Source organism: Triplophysa dalaica, chromosome 6, assembly GCF_015846415.1.
Source record: "Triplophysa dalaica isolate WHDGS20190420 chromosome 6, ASM1584641v1, whole genome shotgun sequence".
NCBI classification, from domain to species: domain Eukaryota; kingdom Metazoa; phylum Chordata; class Actinopteri; order Cypriniformes; family Nemacheilidae; genus Triplophysa; species Triplophysa dalaica.
In genome coordinates, this window is record NC_079547.1 from 14,469,031 (window position 1) to 14,494,056 (window position 25,026).

Below are 25,026 nucleotides of genomic sequence, written 5' to 3' on the forward strand. Positions count from 1 at the left end.
GAACCCAAAGTTTATTATTTGTAAAACATGACGTTCATTTACAGATGATGTGCGCACATAAGTATAGGACTGGAACTAGGAATCCTAACCGTTGGCATCATGTGAGTATTCCACTCCTGCCACAGTACAGCGTCGAAACACCATCTTGTTTTCTGTGAGTGTGCCGGTTTTATCAGAGAAGATATACTGCATCTGGCCCAGGTCTTCAGTGATGTTCAGAGCCCGGCACTGCAGGTGAGAGTCCGTCTCCTCATCATAAAGCTCAGCGTCCTGATGAATGAAGTACACTTGGCATATCTTCACTATTTCAATGGAAACAAAGAGCGAGATTGGGATCAAGACCTGGAGAGAGAGAAAAAGTGTGTTAGAGATTTATTCCCTTAGGGTCATTATTCATTCAGGGTCTAGGACCAAATGTTAACTTAATCTATAATATCTGGAAATCAAAATGGATTTTAATCTAAAACCAGACACAGTGTTACATTCACACTTGTTTCACCTGGAACACTATAATCATGGTGAGGAAGAGATAAATGGCCGAAACCACTGGAGATAAATCTGTTCCTTCCGGACTCAGGACGTCAAAAACAGGCCTCTTATCTCCATACTGAAACATCCAAAGACCGTGACCTGGAGAGGTTTAAGAGTAAGGGAAAGATTATTTATGAAACACTGAAGATGAAAGGACAGCAAAAAATGCGCAGGCAAAAACTATTAAACCACTGCTTCCTCTAGAATTCTTTCTCATATCAGATACAATCATAAAACACAATGAAATACATTCCATTGAGACAAGACAACATTCAATGACTTTCAATAGTAAAGGACTGCACATCTTCAGCATAGATTCCTGTTTGCTGTGCTAGTCATCAATATATGGTAAAAAAGGTTTAAACAAGCTGCATAAAAAAATGAAGCTACAGGAACACGGCTTTTAATGCTTGACCTTGTTAAACTGTTGTATATTTTGTATATTCAGTGTATATCATGTTTCTTGTAACTGTAGGCACCCACACACACATCCATTTACATTTATGACATAACACCTTTGTAACTTTGGAAATTATGTGAAGAAAAAATAAGAAAACAATCCAAACTGTTACACTGCGTCTTCATTGGACGCGACAAGACATGACAAACGGCTTGTTCTTAATGGGTTTGTCGTGTCGCTTCACGCCACATCCAGTGTAAAATTAAAATGGGTTCTAATGCATTCTACTGTCTTTAGTCATGCCGCGTCTGATGTAGACGAGGTGCTATTTTTAAGCATCTTTTGTCTCCCTTTGTCTAAAATTTCTAAAAAAAAAGTATTTTCATCACCCAGCTTCTTGTGGGCACAATGTGATACTTTTCAAATTGTATTAACAAGTATTGTATTGTATTTAAAAAAGCTGTCTTGATATTTTACGTACCAATGGCAGAAAAGAGGCACATAACAAGCAGTATTATGACACACCAGAACACATCTACATTCATCTGCCGCTCCAGTTTGCTTCGTTTATAACGCGGCCCATTGTTGTTCAGCATAGCCTTTGTCTCATGACCTGAAAATCAACAAAGCAGATCTCACTATTTGAATAATAAAGGATAATAATTGGGAAAATTACATGTATGCATTTGGCAGCAGATTTTACTTTTTAAAAGCGACAAGGCAATCAGGCTTTCTTTAAATTATTTATTATGTCCATTCTATTGGAATCTAAGCCATGACTTTGCAATTGCTAGCGCCATGATCATGTCCCGTTGCTAACATTTAAAGATGTACAGTATCTCACAGAAGTAAGTACACCCCTTACATTTTTGTAAATATTTTATTATAACGTTTCATGTGACAACACTGAAGAAATAACACTTTGCTACAGTGAAAAGTACTGAGTGTACAGCTTGTATAACAGTGTAAATTTGCTGTCCCCTCAAAATAACTCAACACACAGCCATTTATGTCTAAACCGCTGGCAACAAAAGTGAGTACACCCCTAAGGGAAAATGTCCAAATTGGGCCCAAAGTGTCAATATTTTGTGTGGCCATCATTATTTTCCAGCACTGCCTTAACCCTCTTGGGCATGCAGTTCACCAGAGCTTCAAAGGTTGCCACTGGAGACATCTTCCACTCCTCCATGACGACATCACAAAGCTGGTGGATTTTAGAGACCTCCACCTTCTGTTTGAGGATGCCCCACAGATGCTCAATAGCGTTTAGCTCTGAAGACATATTTGGCCAGTCCATCAGCTTAACCCTCAGCTTCTTTTGGGGTTGTAATGTTGGCATACTGCCCTGCGGGCCAGTCTCAGAAGGGAGGGGATCATGCTCTTTTTTCAGATCCTCAGAGAGTTCTTTGCCATGGGGTGCCATGTTGAACTTCCAGTGACCAGTATGTGAGAGTGACAGCGATAACACCAAATTCAACACACCTGCTCCCCGTTCACACCTGAGACGTTAAAACACTAAAGAATCACATGACACCGGGGAGCGAAAATGGCCATTTGGGCCCAATTTGGACATTTCACTCACTTTTGTTGCCAGCGGTTTAGACATTAATAGCTGTGTGTCGAGTTATTTTGAGGGTACAGCAAATTTACACTGTTATACAAGCTGTGCACTCACTTCTTTACACTGTTTCAAAGTTTCATTTCTTCAGTGTTGTCACATGAAACGATATAATAAAATATACACGAAAACGTGAGGGGTGTACTCACTTCTGTGAGATACTGTATAAAATTGTGTATAATCTCACCACAAACTAGAACCACCAGCATTCCCAAACAGAAACGTTAATACAGTTGGGATGCTCAAACAAACGGAGCAGAGCTGATGTTATTAGTATAGTATTAGAATACAGACAAAATAAAACTAAACGTTGCAATGTTTGTTTAGTTCTTGTATTTATTTTTGTTAAATGACTGAGAATTGTTGTTTGAAGTCCTGATTTGTAAAGAGAGAGCACACCTGCATAGATGATGATTCCCACAGCCTCCTCTGTGTTGCGAATGGTGCAGCCCCTGAGCAGCAGATTGTCTTTGTACAGCCCATCTCTCCTCCCACTGCAATGGATTCTGTCACACACACAGCACAGCCTCATTCATCACACTTGTAATACAACAAATCAATAAGGAACAGACATAATCTGGCTTCAATCTGAATTTCTCTATCCCAATTTGCTACAACTACGTAAGATTTGTTTTAGGATGGAAGTTAGCAATGTTGTCTCGTGAGATCGTGTTACTGATACTGTAGAGGGAGAACAAGCAAAACTCTTGTGTTCCATGTTGTTGACCACATCAGTCCATCACTGCCGACCATCTACAGGGTTCCCCAGAGCTACTCTTTCTCTGCACAAAATCAATAGCAAAGCCAAGACCTCACTAAAACGGCTCTGTGCAGGTAAAGCCCTGAGGCCAACTCAACTTTCATTCAGTCAAGGCAGCACTTTTGCTAAAACCTCAAAGATCTGTCATAAAATTACCGTAACAAAGATTCTCATGGAAAATGAGTTTGGGCATGATTTTAATTCAACAAATCCCCAGATCTGAATGGGGTGTGTAAACAACATCGAGATTCAAGCCCAGGGGCTAGAGTTCTTGATAAAAAAAGAAGGCAAATGCAAATTGATCTCAGATTGAATGTGGCGTGAATGTTAAAGACTTGGTGGAAGCCTTGTAATCTTTTAAAGCAAACTCTAAATCCTGTTCTTAATTCTGGATTAGATGTGTTGGTTAAAAAACTGTTCTCTGAACATTTCCTGTGATTATAATCCAATATGACGCCTAGAAAGGGTCTGGTGCCCTTCACTTTTCAAGAAGTGGACTAGGGGTTGAAAATGCACACATAATATAAAATGAAGTCAGATATACTGAAGTGTACAAAATATAAAATAAAAAAGTAATTTTGCTGAATTAAATTATTCACATTAGATTATTAGCAAGTTTGTATGCAATGTTAGAAATATGCAGTAGTAAGGCCAGTGCTGGAAGTCATTTTATGAAGATTGACCTGGGTTCAATTCCCATGCTGAAATAAACATAAATATTTAATAAATTGCATCTTTAAAATTGCATCTCTTTGCCAGAGGATATATCAACAAGAGCGGCATCTCATTTGGTTCAATTTCAGTTTTGATTTCACTTTAAGGAATAATTCACCCACAGACAAATAACTTTATATTAAAATGCCATCATGTCATCTTCGTAAATGGGACTCTGAAAAGCACCCACATTCATCATTTAAGTAATCCAAAAGAGTCTAGTGGGTTCGTATTTGTCTTCTAAAGCAAAACAATTATTGTTGTGAGCATATTTAGCGATACTAAACCAAAACAAGCATATCCTAGAGCTAAATTTACTTAAATAAACAGATAAATCAGAAAAACATGATGGGACGACTTGAGTTCAGAATCAGAAGGAGCCTTATTTCCAAGTATGTTTACACCCACAAGGAATTTGACTTGGCGACAGGAGCTTAGCGCAGAAGAAAGTGTACACATGGTGCCAACAAAATGCAAACATAGATGAAATATACATGAGAATAAGAAAAAAAAGGAGAATTTAATAATAACAATAATGCACTATATACAAAAAGTGAAAAAATATAGACAAAAAGAACAACATATAATATAATGTTGATGTGTTATTTACAGGTTTAACGTATTGTTTCGAAGTTGTGCAGTTGAGTTGGGTTTTAACTTGAGTAAGAGTTTGCACATTGCTAAATGAACTGACATAGCGAATAAATCCATGCGATTTAGCCCTGCAAACTCGGAATATGTGAAAAAGGTATCAGCCATACGACCGGGGGGTGGGGTGGTTGTGGGGGGGATGCGTTGGATTGGTTGTCGGGTGCTGTGCGATAGGCCTTTGGCGTCCTCACCTTAAGTATCTTTTTTTTTACATGTAAATTATGCATTCTGGCACACTCCGACCAGAAAATCGACAATATTCTCTTCAATTAAAAGAACTGTCACAACAATTTGCTGGTCAAAATGTATTTCTTCAGTCGTTTGGTCAGCACAAGTTTTTCAAGTGTACCACAGCAACATGAGCAGCAGCTTATCACATGACGTATGACCTAGCTGAAGCTCACACGCAAATGAGACCCTGGCGGCTGCTCTTATTTTGAGCTAAAGGGAAAAGATGTGAAAAATATGGATTTTGGTTGAATTTGTTCATTGCCCTCGTCTCGTGATCCCAATGCTCAAAGTCATAATTGAACATCTTAAATTATGTTTTTGTCTATGTTTTCTGAGAGGTGTACTTTCTTAAGTCTTTCCTAATATAAAGGATGCGTGGAAGCAAAGCGCTTGCATGTCGGATGTTTTGGTTTCGGGTTTTAAAACAGGATGCGGGATTAAGAAAATAAAGTGCAGGACTGATGTTAAAAGAGTTATTAAGAGAGATAAAGTGCAGGATCTGATTGATGCGAGTTATCTAATAAGAGCTCAAAAAGAAAAAAAAGAGTTATTAACAGCTTTCATAAAAAAGAAAGTTCAAAAAGCCGATTCAAGCAATAAAAAAGTAATACGCGTCTCCTGACGACATATTAATGTATGATGAAGCGAATTTGATCGGTCTCTAAAATAATTATTAATATCATCTGTAAATTAAGGCTCCTGCGACCGAAACGTCGGACGAATATCAATTGCACACAAGTGGTTTACTCACTTAAAAGGGCAGGGCTCTAGAAGTGGAAGTACCGAAAGGGAGATTGGCAACTGTCTCTAATAACATTACCAACCTGAATAATAAAAATCAACACCATTTTCTCTTTATCCAAGACGACACTTTGCGTTTGTGATCAAAATATGGCACCCGAGGACTTATGTTTGACAAATCACCAAGGACCCCCCCACCTCCTCCGGGTAAAAACTCTTCGGATCTATACGATTCACAACAATGCCATATTTGGGTTTACAACGGCAAATTTTCTGGTGAACTTTTCCTTTAGTTTACCTTAAACCAGATATCTTCAGATAACTTCACTCCATCTGAATACAGTGCAAGTTATATTTTCCATATGACTTATATTATTTATGAAGTAATATTAACCTCCGTGCGACTGCAAAAACACCGTCAAGAACAACGTCAAGGTAACAGTAAAATGTTCCTCTTTGATAGCTTTCGCTACACACATTTGCCAGCTGGGCTAATAACTTAATGTAATAAGCCACTGTTTCAACAAGACTCAACCCCTGCCCCTCATCACGCAATATGTTCTCCCCTTTGCTCCTGTAAGCCACTCTGTGGTAACTTGGCAAAAAACGCTGGCAGCACACCAAGAGCATCTGTTCTCCATCACCCGGGAAATAAATGTCATAATTGTTCTGCTTTGTGTCAGCTGACTCGCTGGCCCTACTGTCATTACCATCCAAACACCAGACATATACTTCAACCCAGACAAGCCTGACTGGTCTCAAATTCAACTACTGTGTGCAAGTTGTAGAACTTCATTACCGCATCTAGCAGACACTTTATCCAAAGCGATTTACAATGTTTGTACTCATTGAAACTCCTGACCTATGTTGGTGGCAATGCTCGACCAGTTAAGATCCTGGAACTACTGTTACAGCCATCCTGTCACAAATACTATGCTAATCCTGAGCCTTTGTGCTTTAGTCACAATTTGAGATATTAAATCCATACCTTAAAACTTCAGAACCTTAAAAATGAATGGAGATACAAAATAATATAAACATTGCAACAAGGGGGTCAAATTTTGAGAGATCAAGGCCCTGATGCTAGCCGTAATATCACATGGATGCAAAAAGCTAATTTTTCTATTGACAGCTTCTTAAAAGTAGGTGTGTATCAAAACTAAATATTTTTTAATTCTGCAGAGATTGTATACATTTCCAGTACATATACTTTACTCTCTTTTTGCATCATGGTAATCATTACAAAGCATCAGGCTACCAATGTTGTGTTGCCAGTACACTGCAAGTGTGTCTTCTCAGCTCCACTCACTGTCTAACACAAACTTGGCTGCTGTTATTTATTATCAACATTCTTGGTAATGACACATTTGCCAAGATGATTGAATGATTAAAAAATGATTGCTTTGAAAGAAATAACTTACTGGGCAAATTTCAATTAAATTAAATAGGACTACATCATCTGATCTTGAAGGTTCCCAATAAAAATTGAAAGCGAAAGTTAAGCCAAAAATGAAAATTATTCGCTGACCCTTGTGTCATTGCAAACATCTATGATTTTATTTATTTTACAACAAACAAAAGATATTTTGAAAAACACTAGTGACCAAACAACACTGGCAGCCATTGACTTCCTTTGTATAAACGCAAAACCACTGAGGCATTTGAGGCATTTCTCAAAATGTCATCTTTTGTGTTCTTCAGAAAAAAAGTGGGATGTATATGTTTTGAACAACATGAGGGTGAATAATGAAGACAGATTATTTTAGTTTTGGGTGAACTAATGCAACATTTCCATGACATTTAGATTTTTCTCTAAAAATATATGAATAATAATAAATGACTGCATTGCACTTACATGTATCCTCGAAATCTGTTGAGGTCGTTGTTGGGCTTCTCACATTCAATAACACTGTTGTATTTTAAGGGATCAAAATCACAGTCCTGCAACAAACACAAAAATATGACCATTTGTGATTTGTGTTTTGCTCTCATGCTATTTAAAATGATTAAATACTGAGTAGAAGATTACATGAATTATTAATGGATGGTTTTCCCAAACATGAAAAATTGTAATCACCCACATCACCCAACTAAAATGCTGTTTCTCAAAAAAGCTTTAGATTACTTGGAATAGTCCATACAGTTGTACAGACTTTCATGTTTTGATCAATGATAGCCACTGGGTACCATACACTTTTATTCAATGAAAAAAGCACTTTGTTATTTTGCGTTTTATTAATTCTTGTGTAAAAAACATTTGTGTGTTTAACATTAATTCCATTGTTTTTAACTTAAGAATGAGTATATTACTGCATTCTTATTTTTGGGCGAATTGTGTCTTTAAATTCAGTTGTCAGAATTCAGGGTGAGAGGAACTGAAGCAAATTAATATTTGACTTTGGCAACTGGTGTGAAATGACTCTTATCTTCGGGGGCAAACGAAGACCAGCTGAATACATTCACAAAAAGCAGCACCATCATATTGACAATTCTGGACACCAAGATGCTTCTATTTACTTATTTACTTTCACAGCAATATTTGGCATTACTAAGAACTCACCAGGTCGATGAAGCTGCGCACCACCTGCCTCTGTTTAAGGTTGGTCTCTCCATCCAGCGTGGCCGTCTCGATGTGACACAGGCGGTCCGGGTCACTGGAGCTGAGCAGCAGAACGTCAGCAGGCAAAATCTCATTGCAGCGCAGACGGATGAAATCTCCAACCCGAACCTCCTTCCAGTATTTCTCCACATATTTCTTTTCATTCCTACAGAGGGCACAAAAACAATTTGAACCATAAGATAATAGTACATGGTATTCTATAAACATAATACTAAATGGGTACTGTCGCTGTTAAGCTACCAACATTCTTCAAATTATTATCTTTTGTGTTCTGGCCTTTGATAATGGGCCTTTATACTTTCACAAGGGGCTTTTTTCTCACAACTCTATTTTCTATATTGCCACATTCACTGTTCATATTTCATAAGCACCAAATAAACTACACATAGAACTAAATAATAAATAGAACACATTCGGGCTTGTGTTCACAACTGGGAGGGTAGTGTAGTGTTCATAAAGCTGGTTTAACATGACGGGAAACGTGAAGGCGACTTCAGGAGGACAAAAAATAATATTACAAGGCTTTAGCAAACACGGCTGCAGAGAGGCTTGGACTCTAAAGGCGTCTGGGAAACAAACCTTCCCTCTGTTTCTTTTCCCGCCCTTCCACAAGGGTGCTTTTTTTACTGCCACGCGGGAAGGAAAAGTGACCTCTTCGAGAGGTGAGTAGAAACTAGAGGAAGAACAAATTCACCATGGTTTAAAGAGGGTGGAGAAAGTGGTGGTTTACCACCAGGAAGTTTGAGTCACCTGCTGGTAGTCTGAAAAGAAGTGAACATCCGGGAAGACAAAGCTTGTCCATACTTATGCTTCAAGTCAATAGCCAATGATTCTTGTGGCTATAAAATCTAGAGATGCACCGATTGCAATTTTCTTTGCAGATTCAGGTTTCCGATTTTATGATAAGTGAAACATGTTGATCTTCTATCAAACTATAATTGACACTACATATAGAAAACCATATTTACCCATCTTCAATGCATATTTTTTTCATAATAACAATTGATATTTTCATAAGTCGAATTTTCGAAAAATAATTCCTCTGTGACTGAAAAGAAGTAGAAATAATAAATATAACTAAACAAATGTCACTTAATTGACCCTTTTCTCTTTTGTACTCATCTCACAAAAGTCTAAGATGGGGCTGTCGTGGCCTAATGGAAAGAGACACGGACATGTAACCCAAACGTTGCCGGTTTGAGCCTCAGTACCAGTAGGTGGGGGGAGTGAATGATCAGCGCTCTCCTCCACCTTCAATACCACAGCTGAGGTGAGACCCTTGAGCAGGGCATCGATCCCTCCCAACTGCTCCCCGGGCGCTGCAGCAATGGCTGCTCACTGCTCTGGGTGTGTGTGTGTTACTCGCTTCTGTGTGTGCGCACTCGGATGGGTTAAATGCAGAGCACAAATTCGGAGTATGGAACATCATACTTGGCCTCACATCACATCACTTTCAAAGTCTAATATTACAAGCCTATAAATAAAATAGTACTTTACTTGGTAATGTGTAACTGAATGTTACGTTTCTAACCAAATTCACAGAAGGCTCCCACTAAGTTTACTATGCAAACTGCTATACAATCATACCAGTGGGCGTTTACTTCCAAGTCTTCAATGCGGAACGGCCATTAAAACCGAGCGTTTATCGAGCTGGCCTCAAAACCTGGGTAGAAAATAGCCTTTAACTTATTGATTTTGATGTTTTTGCATGTAAAAACCACGCGAACATCATAAGTAGACCTCTTCTTAAAGTATAAAACAATAAACAAGGCCAATTCATGATACCTTTAAAATTAAAACTCTGAAGATAAAAGATTCTTTTGCAATGTGTTTCTCACTGTCATACTTGTGTGGCAGGGATGACATTTTGCAGTCTGCAACTATGTTTAACCCCACTGCTGAAAACAAGAACCTGACTTTGAAGTCGTAGAGCAGCATCTGTACAGCATCCAACTGCGGTTTATAAAAAATAACAAGATATGGAACCGGGTGGTCATGAGGATGTTACACTGATGGTGCCCTGTGATTGCACCTCTCAATTCACAATCTAGCTTATTTCATAAACAATTCTGCTCATTGTAAAAACTTTGGAAGCATTTGGTGAGAGGCTTGTAAAATGTCTAAAGCTTTGACAGTAAAACACGGATGGACAAAAGTTAGAAAAGTGGAAAGAAGTAAATATTATTTAACAGATGCTAAATTCAGACTAGATCTTTATTTAAATTTAGACTACGTTCACACTGCCAGCCTTAGTTCTCAATTCCGATTTACTGCTCAGATCAGATTTTTTTGCTCACATTAATCAATTATTTTTTCACTTGCTATTAGGGATGGGCATTTAAAGCAAAAATAATATTTGAAGATCGATGAGAACTATTCGAAGATTATTTGAAATTCGCACCCCTCCCCCCCATTTAAACTTTAAATCCATGACGACACACTGCTTTATTTATTATGGAATAGGCAATCTTACATAAAGCCATGCATTAAGATAACGCGCTGAAACATTAATATATTAACAACCGAATGACGGCACTCATTAACAGTACGTCGTACCTCATAATGCTAGGACATTTCCTTGTAAAATATGAGCATGTGCATTTATACCAACTAAAAAACAGCAGTGTGGTTGATCAAGGAAAACATAATAAAGCCATAAAGATTTAGACCAGACTTAAAACGCGTTAAAATATATTAACCGAATGACGGCATTTATTAACAGTCCGGAACGATTTCATGAATTAACAGCTCTAAAGGCTTCAGTTTCTATTGTCATGAAAAAGTTTCTCCAGTCTGGCAGTGATGGTTTTTCTAGACGAACAGTAAACTTGGGCTGTACAAACTCCATAAGATTTTTAAAGCCGTATCCTTCGAAAAAGCCGATCGGAAGTATATCCTTAGTGATCATCTTAGTAATTGAAGCCGTTATTTGCTCCGCCCGTTTGTCATCCAAATTGGTTGGTTACAGCGCCACCCTTTGGTTACTTGAACACGTTACACGTGAAAACACGGCGGATTTTTTAAGACCGCACACACTATTCGAAATTCTATAATTAAAAAATCGAATCGAATATTCAAAATTCGTGACTCATCCCTACTTGCTATAGTCATAAACTGAATCTTAGCACAAAAGAACAATAATACGTCACAGACAGCAGCAAACGCTCATGTGGATCTACAATGACAAATTTAGCATAAATTCTGGTATTCGGACTCTTCAGACTGAGCTTGCATTGCGAAACATCAAAACACAAAAACCTACCAGATCTAGAATCACATATGAAAGTGGCTCAAATCAGAATTGAAAAGATCAGATTCCATGTGGTTTGTATTGTTAACACCGCAGATTATAAACCAAATCTGGGACACATAAAAATCAGATTTTGGAGGCAATGTGAACATGGTCTTTATCTACAGAAATCCTCCATAAATGGAAAGTTCACCATCCTAGAACTGGACGATATATATCGTCATTCACACTTAATATACATGTCTAAATCGATTCTGAAATCAGTTCAATGTTTTATGCACAGCTCTTCTGTAGAACTAGTGCTGTTGATCAATAGGAAGTACTGCTCGACCTAAAATCACTACAAGATCGAGTCGTCTATAACGTGAATTTGGAAAAAGTATCATTCATATATCATCATTACTATAAATCAACTTGTTATCATGAAAATACCTGAAAAGGTTTGAAGAACAGCGATAGAATATGACCATTGGCATTTCCTGGAACTAATTGTTCTTATTCGGTTTCCCATATCCTCAGTTTATGTGCAAGAACGCCCTCTGGCTTTCAGATGTGGCGGCATTTAACCGCAAGTCATTGAGAAATTAAGAGCATAAGGATCGTACAATATAGCGGCCAGCCCTACCACCCCCCAAAAATTAATCATCATCGTGTTAAAAAAAAAAAAAAAAAATCTGGAATTGTGTTTTTTTAGTGGTGGGCCGTTAACGGCGTTTACCGCATTTACGTGAGACTCTTATCGCGCGATAAAAAAAATGACGCCGTTAATCTATTCTCAAAGTTGGGTTGGGAGTTGGGTCTATACTACGCTAGCTATGATGACTTTCACCTTGATATTTTAGCGCGGATGTATACCTAGCTGAATTGCACTGTACCGGGCGAGTACTAGATTTTTCAATTCGCGCAATTCGCGTCATTCGTGCCGCCTCATCATCTCATGACCAGGGCTTCATTTGCGCGATTCGCGTCACAAGTAGGTCTAACGCGTCTTTGCATTGACTTAACATGTAAATCACTCGCGCTTGATGCAACATTCGTGTTTGGTCTGAACACAACATAACGTTACTGTGAAATTACCACATCAAACGTGACGTGCTAACATGGATGCAGCTGTGAAGCCGCCGGGTTGCTTCAGGGAAAATTTATTTTTAAGAAGCTTCCCAATGGAAACATCGACAAGACTAAGGTTGTTTGCACAAAAACTTTCTCTCAACAGGTAGTGGTCTAGCTTTAGTTGAAACCAGTAAATTTGTATTGGCACCTAATATATTATGGCTCCTGTATGACATATCGCTTGTTGCTCCCTAACTCTTTGTAAGTTGCTTTGGATAAAAGCGTCTGCTAAATGACTAAATGTAAATGTACTGTAGGAGCTCTTCCAGTCTCAAGTACCACCTAAACGCAAAGCATCCCTTAGCTAATGCGGAAGTAAACACAAGTACATCTTATTGAACATAATTTATTTTCATCACCAATTATCATAGTAGAACAGCTTTCTCAAGCAGTTTGTGATGCATTTTGGAAACAGGAGATGAGCCCCTGGTCTAATGCGCCACCTGGCTTGAGACACCCGTTCTCAAAGACTTACTTTTAGTCATTATTTGGGTAGCACACATATTCTGAATGCCTTAGGCAGAATTCACATGAGCCATTTTAATCTAGATTAATCTAGATTAAGATAGATTAAAAAAAATTAATCTATGCCAACCACTATTTTTTTTATTTATACAATGGACGTCTATACTTTCTAATATTGTTTGGTTACCAACATATTTCTTTTTCCATTCATTTATCTTCAGGAGGAGGAACGTCACACAGGTTTATGCTGGCACAAGGGTGAGTAAATAAAAATAGAAATTTTTGGATGACCTATCCCTTTAATTGATGCACACTTTTTTTTTAATGTTGTACAAAATTCTGTAGGTTATCAATATGTTGCCTTTTCTATTTTAAAATATTTTTTAATTCCTTACATTTTAATCTGTTAATAGGTTAATTTTGCCATCTTCTAGTACTCTAGCAAACAGATGACATTAAAATGATCTCAATAGCGCTTTTCACAATTTTGATAGTTGCAAAGCAGACCTACAGAAAATAGATTTTAGAACAAACAGTAGAGACAAAATAAAAAGTGCTGGAAAGTAGAAATTAAAAAGATGAATAAAAATGTGCAAATTAAAACGTACAACCCAAATAACTGACACCATCTGAAACATTTTGCTGACTTGCAAGTATTTATAAGTTATTTGCCCTTCTCTGTGTCCCGTGTAATGACTCATTGAAATAGAACTCATCAGATCCATAATTTCAGTTTGAGTCACATTAGAATTTGTAGCTTAAACTGAGCGTTCAACTGCTAGTGTGTGTGTGTGCGTAAAAGGGCATGGCCTTAAATAATGTCTCTAAAGCTGTGAAATTCTTTGATTCATGCTCAGGCAGTGACAGTTCATACACCCTGTAGATAAGCCAAGGCTCCAGACTAACTTTTTTTTACTAGGAGCACTTGAAGCCCCAGACTGAAATTTTTAGGAGCGCAAGCAAAAAATTTAGGGGCACACCTTAAATCAGTCAGCAATGCATTCATTCACATTTCCCCCAAAATAACGGTATTACTGATACAGAAAAATAAGTTGATGACAGCAGATTTGGTTCTGCTTTTTTAAAAAGAGGCAATACAGAGCATCTACTTTATTGATTGATGCTTAATAGATTGTAATCTGAATTCATTTCAACCTACAGAAATTGCGATTCTCCAAATGTATGTAATTTAATTGGTTACATTGTTACATATTAAAGCAAAATTAAAGGCTTCGTGTTATTTTCTTACGATGATTTTATTGTGTATTAAAACTCCTTCACCGCCATTGACGAGTTATCTTGTCATTTAAAAAAAAACGCTTCCCTGCCAAAGACGAGTTATTACGGCAGTCAGTGTTTGTACTGTTATACCGCTATTACACACCACTGGGAAAAAGTACGGAATCCCAGAACCTAGAACGTATATGTTTTATCTGTTTTTAATGATTGTTCTGAGTGGAATCTGGGCGGAATCTTTGACAAAAAACGTTAGTTATCTCAGCTGTTTAATCAAAGTGATGCATTTTAGAAGAAACCTACCCACATTTAAGGAGTGATAAAAGAGAACAAATGAAGATAGAAGAATGCGGTTTCTTTTGTTTAAAAGCTGAGACTCTGTTCTTCCATTTGACATATTGTTTATATGTTCTTTACAGAAAATTTACTGTGAGCCATTAAAGTTGGGTGAAAATGTTAAAAAACGCTGGCGTAGGCTGGCGGCGAATGAGTTAAGGACACTTTTTGCACTTTTTCGCATCCGAGGTGAACCTGAGATGTTTGAGGGTGCGTGAACCATCTCCCAATGTGAAAGCTCAAAATTCCTAAAATTCCTGTCTCTCAGAACTCTCGGCGAAGGAAACAAGTCGATATCAGAACCCTACAGGAAACTATGTTATACTTAGGGATGCACCGAAACCGGCGCCGAAGCCGAACATGATGTGAAACACTTGGCCGAAAGCTGCAAAATGTGCTTTTTTATAATTTTTCAATAAAATACAATACAACTTAATATAAAATTGAGCAAAACAAAGTAAATTAAAAGAACAATATATATTTAGGCCTATATTAATCAGGCCTTTAACTGACCACTAAAAGAATGTAATGTACGTTACTCTGTACCCCTACAACAACACAGTTCATTTAAAAGTGCCATTCCACATTAGGCCTATAAGCTAAAAATACAAATAAACGAAAACTGTTGGACTATTACAGGCTACATTGCAAAATGATTTTAAAGAAGAAAAAAAAAAAAATCATACGATGCAAGCAATTCTGACTGATGCTGACTGACAACCATATCACTTCACATCTCTCCTCCGAACTCCGCCCACAAAAGCTGACTGTTCTCTCAGAAGTTGCACTCGTGGCCGGATAAACAGGACATACTTTGTCAAGTTGTTTAATACAGGGAACTGCTACTGTCAGACAGCCCGCTTCGGTCTGAAGTAAAGTTACCGACAGGTAAAGATGCTTTCATTCAGAAATTTACTTCCGTGCGGTAAGTCCCGTGCTGTGCCTTTCTCTGACACTTTAAAACGCTCCACACACTGCCAAAATGTTTGCAGCTGTAATAAAGTGCACGCATGTCTCTCTCTCTCTTTCTGTCTCTCTCTGTTCTGGTTGTTACTTGATCGTATTACAAGTCATGGTGGGTAAAATTTATTTTGGCCATTTCACATATTCTTTACACGTGCGTTTTTTTGCTATGTTCTGCCGAACGTCTTCGGTGCCCGAATATTCAGTGCATCCCTAGTCATACTAGACACAGATTATAAAATGCTGTCATAGTTTTATCATGAGAACTAGCGTTTCATGCACGTTTTTTATATATATTTATAAATAAAAAAAGCTGTGCTTTTAAAAATAAAACACAATAGAAGGTCTTTTGATCCAGCTGCTCCCCGCCGAACACAGGAAAGGAGGAGACGCAGGCTCGTTTTTAGACATTTCTATTGTTTTCCTGATTCCTCGGTCTGCCTTGAAAAATTACCTCCGTTATGAGTTACATTTTATATTATTCTCAAACTCACAACAGTCCATGTCAAATTGTCAGGAAGGTTACAGAACAAGATTTTGAAGGCTTCCGATTTCCAGAATAAAAACAAAAGAAAACCACACTGATGTGATGTTGCAAACACAATGTGTCTTTGCTGCTTCATGAAAAGCACATGAATTTTCAGGCATTCAATAGAACAACTCGAGAAGAGTGTGTAGTGCTGACATCTCGGAGACCCTGCAACATTAACAAATCATTGATTTGCCTCCAAGTTGCGTTTACCCCGAAGCTTAATTGGAACTCAACGTGTAGGTGTCCTCAAAATAGCTCTTGCTGTTTGAACAGGATGACTCTGAGACCACCCACATGAACTTCTAAGTTCACCGCAGATCAGAAAGAAGTTACGGCTTGACGGACAAACTTCTATGTAGATGTAGAAAAACATGTATGTGGTGACATTCCTTAAAAAGAGAAAGTGTATACAGTAAATCTAGGCAGCAGCGACATCCTTAACATATGTCTATTGCCAGGGGCAGATTTTGTCCTCCACAAAACCTAGCAAGTTTACCTAGCAATCTATATACAGACTAGTGGTCGACCGATTATCGAACTGGCCGATTATCGGCGTCGATATCAAAGATTTAGCCGATAATCGATATCGATAATTTTCAAAGCCGATTTGCCGATAAAGTCATTTAATTTTGAAATGGGCTATTTGGCTCTGATGCAGCCAAGGATTTAGTGAGTCACTCTAGTTTGTTGCCTATAGTAATGCGCGCCCACTGCCCCTCTGATTTGTTGGGACTAAGTCACGAGTCCGGCCAATCACCGAGGGAGGCTGCATTTTTCACTCTCGCATCGAAAGCGCTGCTTCGGGTTCATGCTCTCTGAGGTAAGGCAGCATCAGACGTTGAAATAAATCTCAATCCACTACACTGAAGATGCAAAACACTTCAATTTAATAAGTGCCTGAATTTCGGAGCAGCTTTGCGGGTTTCCTGCAGGTTCCGCAGGATTTACGCATTATTATCATGTAGATATAATTCACATCCATAGTATAACAATGATTTTGCTCTGCAAGCGAGCAGCACACTGCACGTGTTTCTTGTAATTGATCGAGCTGGCGTTTTGCAGGTCACTTTAAGTTACGCCATTTCAAAAATACAAGCCATTTTAGGGCATAAAGAACTTGAATCGTCGGTCTTCAGTCAGAGCGCTCTCATGCACGCGAGCACACACACACACACACACAGACTCCGCAATCTCAAGCTGCTTGCGACAAATGTTAGATCAAGTTATTTTTCGCAATTTATTTATACACATAATTGTTCAGAGACACACATGGGTGTGATTAAATGCCCGTCTTGCCGACAATACACTCAAGGAATAGGCTAATGTACTAACTAAGTGTGTCTAAAATATGCTTTTAATGTTATAGCTTCATGAAAACATTTGCGGTCTTTTCAACAACATACACAATAAAGCGATGAAGGCAATTCAATTATTTACACTTATTTTATAAATTCAAATTGTGCTAGTTAATCCAATGATGTGCAAAATGAGTAATTGGATAGTTCTAGTATTGTATTCAATTTTTAAGTCATCAGAACATATTTTTTTCCATAAATAAAATTGATTCCATTCAATTCATTTTTTCATTTGTTCCTTGTTGATTTTTTTTTTTTTGTTGCTTGTGGTTTACAAAATGTTCACAGAATTCTGCTGGGTGCTCCCTTCTTTCTTTTTTTATTATTAATATAAGTGTTATGATTAAGATTTTTCAGTCAGAATTAAATATCTTTCAAATGTTTCAGAATCTGTGTTCTTAATTTCTATATAAATTTACGGTTTTTTTCGCAATATATATATTGGTTCAAAACATCGGCTATCGGTCTAATTCACATGGAAATAATCGGTATCGGCCTGAAAAACGCATATCGGTCGACCTCTAATACAGACAAACCATTCTATTGACTTCAAATGTTTCTATATACACCTAGTTGTAAGCACTATAAACCTAATTCACACTAACTGAAAAAAAAATGAAGAGGTTGGACAAAATAATAGGAACATTGTAAAAAGAGTTCATACTATTGTAAAGGCGACTGTTAAAAAAAAAAAGAGGTTATGTTTTGTATTTGTTGTTGTACACTGATGTCTCCAAGATGTATATACTTTTTTGATCGTTTGCTCATCTACAATAGAAGGTGACACGGGTGGATTTTCAAACCGCTCCCGTCCCATCCCAATCCCACGAAAAAACTTGGGTGAAGTCCCGTCCCAATCCCAGAAGAATGACTGCTGTGAAACAATATCATGTAAATGTTCAGGTGAAAGTTGAACTTCTCTGCAGCGCAGCACTGGCATGACAGGTGCACACAGCCATGTTTTAAAGGTTGGTAAGCGATCAAGTTTATTGAAATACTGTGCATTTTCATGTTGCTTGGTTAAGATTAAAGTAATTTCAAGTTTAAACTGCGTTTAGAAGCAGACACACTATTCTTGCATTTGAGCTTAAGTTTGCTGTTTATGATTCTTGCATTCATCCTTGAATAAGCAACAGACAAATAGTATTATTTACTTTTCGATTAACTATCATAAATTACTTCCTTAACTATATTTGTTTTCAGAGCCAAATTATTTACAATTTATTATAGAAGCGTTTCATCCGTACACGGCTTTTACGGCATTGTTTCTGCCTTTTGTTCACACAGGTCGCTTTCCGGGACTGATCCCTTTAATGTTCCTAGGTCCCTTTTCTGGAATCACACCGCTCTCTGAAGAAAAAAACTGTGTAAACATCACGTAGCTGGTTTGTGTGCGCCTGTGTGTGTATGAGAGCACGCAACGAGAGGCAGATGAATGACAGATGTACGCTCTGCAGAATCAGATCCAGAAACAAGGCCATAAACGTAATATAACAATTCTGCGCATTGATTTTCTAATACGCAAAAATTATACCCCGGAGTGACCACTAAGAAAAACGGGTCGCACTAGCAGTTAAAATGGTCATGAAATGCAACCATTACTCGCAGTCTAGAGACCTGATTTATGTGTGTGATCAGCCAGATTATGAATGCTTCTTTGATTTTTAATGCAAGTGACAGTTAAATGCAAGAGGCCGTGGGCTCCTGCACACACATGGAGCTCATCGGAAGAGAGTGCATGCGAACACACAAGAAGAGGCCACTTTCCACTCACACCATAGCATGTGAGCAGAGCGGAGTGGTGTGTCTCAATATTTCTCTTAATGACTGTGCGCTTCGCTCAGTCGCTCAAGAACGAAGTAAACGCTCCACTCACATTACGCTCAAAGGTAAACCAGATCCATTTCAGTTTTATCTTTTGCTAATCTTTTCAACATGAAAAAACCTAAATATATCATATAATATTATTGGTTTATGAATATTTAAAGAAAATCATACCCTTGATGTGAAATTGTGACTAAATAAAAACGAAAAAATAGCCTTTAAGATAGGGATGCTCACATTTACCGTTTAATCGTTAACCGGTTGTTAGAAAATTGACCAGTTAATACTATCAGTTAATAATTTAGAAGGAATATTTATTTTAAATGTAATAATATTAATCATCTTTTTTATAATAAAAATAATGTAATAATAAGTTTTTAAATAACCATTAAATTGTACATGTTTTAAGTTTTCTGTATGGTGAAAGAAAAACATGCTAAGCATTAAATCACAGAGTGTACAGACGCGTTCGACTAGGTGTAAATGCCCTCAGAAACGTTTTCGAGATTAAAAATCCGATCACGCAAATCACTTGACGAAACTGGACACGTGTAAGTCATGCGATTGTTGAAGCCACATTTGTCAGGGCTTTACTCCTCCAAACGGAGTACCACTGGCTTTCTCAAGCTCAAGTTCTTTGTTTCAAATGACGACACAATCGCGCTCACAATGCGCTGCAATGGAATTTCGGTGCTAGCCGTCATTTTATCCTTTACATAAACTGATCTCATGTATGCTGTTGTTGATGTATTCGTTATGCTGCTGTTTGCATGTTAAAATAAATCTGTGAAATAAATGTTTGTATTTTTAACGTGTCATGGACCCTTATCAACTGTAGCTGTGTTCTCATTTCAAAGACTGCGTCCTCCGGATGTCGGATGTGAGGGCGTATGCGGCGGACAAAATCGACTTCCGGAGGACGCAGCCTTCGAAATGAGACGCAGAATGTATTTTTTTAGTTCCAGTTAATATTAAAATCATATTGATAACCCGGTTAACGGTTCATTTTCAGATAACGAGTGTCGGTTGTGGGTTAGGGAAATTAACCGAAATGAGCATGCCTACTTTAAGTCTTTATTATCTTAATTTAAATAAAAACGTTTCTTATGAGCTCAAATATTCAAATATGAAAAATGCCCATACTTTACACGGAACGGACTCTTCACATTTAGATGTGAATGATCAGCAGAACTATCTGTCAGTAACTGCTGATGTAGCTCACTTGGACTGTTATCCGGCAGGTGCTGATATAACTGAAGCTCATTTTATGGCTGTTTACATGAACAGATGGTTCCCCGCCAATGACGAGTTTTTACGGCAATCAGTGTTAGATGGTGGTCTAGTGGGTTAAACCACTGAACTGGTAAATCAAAGGTTGCTGGTTCTATCCCAGCATCCACCACCAGTGTGTCCTTGAGCAAGACACTTTACTCCTTGCTGCTCCAGGGGGATTGTCCCTGTAATTAGTGCACTGTAAGTCGCTTTGGATAAAAGCGTCTGCCAAATGACTAAATGTAAATGTAAATGTAGTACTGTTTTACAGCAAGTGGCGCTATTAAACATCTTTGGGAAAAAGTACAGAATCCCAGAATCTAGAACGTATATGTTTTAGCAGTTTTTAATGATTGTTCTGAGTGTAATCAGGGCGGAATCTTTGACAAAAAAACGTTAAAGAGTAGGTAACATATGTTTTTCTAGGCCCTACTTTGGGTAATGGAGTGTCCAACAACAAGTTTATCTACATACAATGTGTTAAAACACTTTAATCTCGGAATTTATATGCAGTTATTCGTACCCTACTTCTTGACTGACTCTCAAATGATTCGTTCCGCGATTCACCCGTCTAGGCCCCTCCTACCTGGTAACCTTGTGTCATGTGATTGGTCAGATGGTGTAGTCTGTTGTGATTGGTCAAACGCGTTCATCATTTGTCGCAAATGGAACCCCCCTACATCATAACAGTATTTCGGTTTACATGTGGTTGGATTTCTTTATATATATATTTATGTGTAGATAGAGATGGCGGCGATTTTACCGTACCAGTTTGAGCCCGAGTCTGACGAGGAAGAAGACACTAATCCACAACAAACTCCACCACGACTGGAGCAGGATGTAAGTCAGTGGCAAGTAGGGGTGTGCGATATGACGATATTAGATCGCGAACGATTAAAATGACTGCACGATCCACTTTTTCGGGAAAATCGTTAAATCGTTCTATATAGTGCTGTTCTATAGAATTCGTCAACATACTTGCGATAGATTGCGCCATGTAAACAAGCTCGTATACGTTGCTTGTGAATTCAGTAAGATTAAGTGACGCGGTCAGTGAAGATGGAGGGAAAAACGGAGGACTTGGTCCCTAAAAAAAGTTCTCCATCAGTAATAATGAAATGGTTTGGGTTTTCCCCAACTGACACGGCCCAAACAACAGTTATTTGCAAATGTGGCAATGATAAGATTCGAGCGTCCTAAGGCAACACAACGAACCTTTTTAACCACCTCAAAATAAAGGGACTGAAAGAGTATGCCAACAGTCAAATTATAAAGGGATCCCACGCGAGTAAATCAGGTAGGCTACAACCAAGCATACAGAAACTAAAAGGCCTAAACAACGACTTTACCGAAAGAACCATTTGAGAAAAAAAAACACGTATCCGTATGACAGAACGAGCCAGCGCTGGAAAGATGTCACTGACGCGGTCGCATTTTACCTGGCCAAAGACATGATTCCCATAAAGACTGTGGAAAATGAGGGCTTTAAAAAACTGCTCAAAGTCGTAGATCCACGTTACGAAATACCCAGGCAAAAATATTTATCCTCCACGTCCATTCCACAGCTTTACTCCGAGTGCCGCAACAAGATGAAAAACAAAATTCAAAATGTAAAGTTTTTTGCTAACAGCTGATTTCTGGTCTTGCACTTGCATTAAATATTAACTTGATTAAAATATTCTTCATAATATAAATGGTAAAGAGTATATTTTTATATGGGGACTTAGTTTGGCTGTATTGAAGCCCCTTTAATTTGCAAAATAGTCTTAAAACCAACTTGAAGAAGAACCGCGATAAAATCGTGAATCGTGATCTATCTGGAAAAAAATCGTGATTTGAAATTTTTTTCTAGATCGCCCACCCCTAGTGGCAAGTGACAACTCTTGTCATAAAAACTCTCAGTGTGACAACATGCATGTTGTGTTTTGCTTATCAATGAAGTAAATTATAATTTTTCTTAAAATACGTTAGCCTAGACTTGAAATTTGTTGTGACCCAATGGTCTGCTGAGAAGTACTCTAAAAGAAGAATTATATAAATCATTTAATTCCAATCCAAAATTATTTTATAAAACATTCTATTAAGTTCATAAACGTTTAAAGTATTAAGAGAATTAATTCATCCTTCTGCAGATCCCAGTAAGAAAAATGACATTTACAATTCTCTTGTAACAGTATTATACATGGACTAGCTGACACGGCATACAGTGTACCGTGTTCGTATCTTCAGATTTTATTACAATACAGATAGTACTCGACTTAGTTCTTGAAACAAATACTTTGAGAATTCATGGATTGAACAATTAAATCAGCCGAGTAAATAGAAAGATAAACAAACTGTAACACACCAGAAATAACGCTACATGCTAATGTTAGCGTTATATGCATTAGCTAAACACAGACATAAGGTACGAAAATATTTCTTGAAGTTCAGACAAATATCAAAAGTCACACTTACAGGTTGGGACTCGGTGGAGCTAAAAGGTCCAAATAGAGTTGGCATTGCCCCCTCTCTCAAGGATAGTCGCTTCACATATCCTGCACTGAACGCGCCAAGATTATCAAAGCAATCATTGGTACAACCCTGGGGTTATACTCCTCTGGTATCGTTTGAAAAATGAATTGTAACCATTTTTCCCTCAGATGTTCTTCCTTTGGTAGTTGAAATAAGACGGACTTAGTTTCACACCGTAGAACACAGACTCTAGACATGATACACATGCATAAAGAACGTGCGACAGTGTTTGGGGGAGGAGACATACGTTTTCCCGGCAGTCTCAGCAACACGTTTATGTATAGTGACGTAGATATGCGTCCTCGACTCGTTAGTGTGATTCAGAGTCGACTCCCATTTTTACAAGCAAATAACTTTGTTATTTATTCACCTTCGGACTTACAACTTGGCAGAAAGCTTACTTTCAAACACGGCAACATAACAGACTGCATGAAACGTCATTTTCATGATGTCATGTTACGTACACTTTAATTAACTCAGCTGTTTAATCAGAATGATGCATTTTTGAAGAAGCTTACCCACATCTACGGAGTGATAAAAACAAACAAATGAAGATATAAGAATACGGTTTCTTTTGTTTAAAAGCACCATATATGAACTTCTTGTCAGAGATGACTAAAACAGTACTTGATAAATACTTAAATGGTCTCTGTAATAAATTGTTGGGAATATTTATTTATACATACAGTAGTGGGCGGCCCGTCCATTGGCTACTCCGCTCCTCGACTCCAGCTCTCACAGTTTGTGGTTCCCAAACTGTCATTTGGGGAAGGTCACTTGGCTGTTGCGATGAGAGCATGTAGGCGAAGCGGAGAGATGGGTCGTTTTGCTCAATATTTCGCCCAAAGTCTGTGCGCTACGCTCACATTACGTTCACGCTCACCGGTAAACCAAATCCCGCTCAGATCCCACTCTGACATACAATGCGTCTAGTAAGCCTAATTGTTTTCAGTTTATAATAAACTTCTTGAATAAATGTCTTAGTTTACGTAGTAGGCTGAAAAAGGGCAGTTGTTTCAGTCCGACATTCTGTGACAAAGGGATGCACCGATCCGATACTCTGGATCGGAATTGGGGCCGATCCGGGTCTTTTTTGCTGGATCGGGTATCGGACTGACGGGTTCTCTTCAGTCCGATCCGTTGCGATACCCGTGGATGTTACTCTACAGCTTCATAAGGGACTATCTATCAGGAAATTACCATAAACGTTGTCATGCACTGTATTCGATGTCATGTATCTTGATAGCTTTATGCGAGAAATAAACCAATATAGCATAAATAAAAAACTCTGACCTCCGCTGGTACGGTCATCTGTCAATCTAAATCCAGCATGCGTGTGTCCGGGAACAGTCAGGACGTTACTCGTTACAAAGTTTTCAATATTCTTCATAATCACTAGATAATAGATTGTGGTTTTGTTTAAAATGCATTTTGCCGGAGACAGCAATCGCTGAGTGTAACGTTATTAGATTCAAGCACTGGAAGCGGACTATGTTATGCGTCATTCATACATCACTTTTAACTTTAGGATGGATTCAATGTTCTATGATTTAAACACATAACGTATCTCTTCACTTTGTGTTATAACTGTTTTGAACTTGGGAATCAAATATCCCCGCGACAACAGGATCATATCTATCCGGGATGCGCGTGAGTGAAGCGGGTGCATTAAGCGCATCATTCTGCGTCCAATGCGCATGACTTTAAATAACGTAGAAGCGAATGTATTAAGCGCATCATTTTGTGTCCAGGATGTGCATGAGCGAGTTTGGAGACTTTTATATTGTGATAGCTTTGTGTAATAAACAGAGATTTATTTGTTAAACATTTTGTAAGTATCTGTGCTTTATGAGACCACATTTTTGTTTTGTATGTATTTTTAAGTTTAATACAGCACTTA

The 25,026-nt window shown here is 38.0% G+C and overlaps 1 protein-coding gene across 1 annotated transcript in view; it reads right to left on the reverse strand.

The window, feature by feature from the left end:
- atp10a (ATPase phospholipid transporting 10A) overlaps positions 1-25,026 on the reverse strand; it is a 63,893-nt gene that overhangs the window by 33,530 nt on the left and 5,337 nt on the right. The window contains exons 2-7 of the mRNA XM_056750708.1: positions 8,207-8,411; positions 7,502-7,587; positions 2,949-3,055; positions 1,413-1,544; positions 500-630; positions 90-342 (exon numbers count right to left, since the gene is read on the reverse strand). Of these exons, the coding sequence (XP_056606686.1) occupies positions 90-342; positions 500-630; positions 1,413-1,544; positions 2,949-3,055; positions 7,502-7,587; positions 8,207-8,411 (914 nt within the window). The remainder of the gene's footprint in view (positions 1-89; positions 343-499; positions 631-1,412; positions 1,545-2,948; positions 3,056-7,501; positions 7,588-8,206; positions 8,412-25,026) is intronic.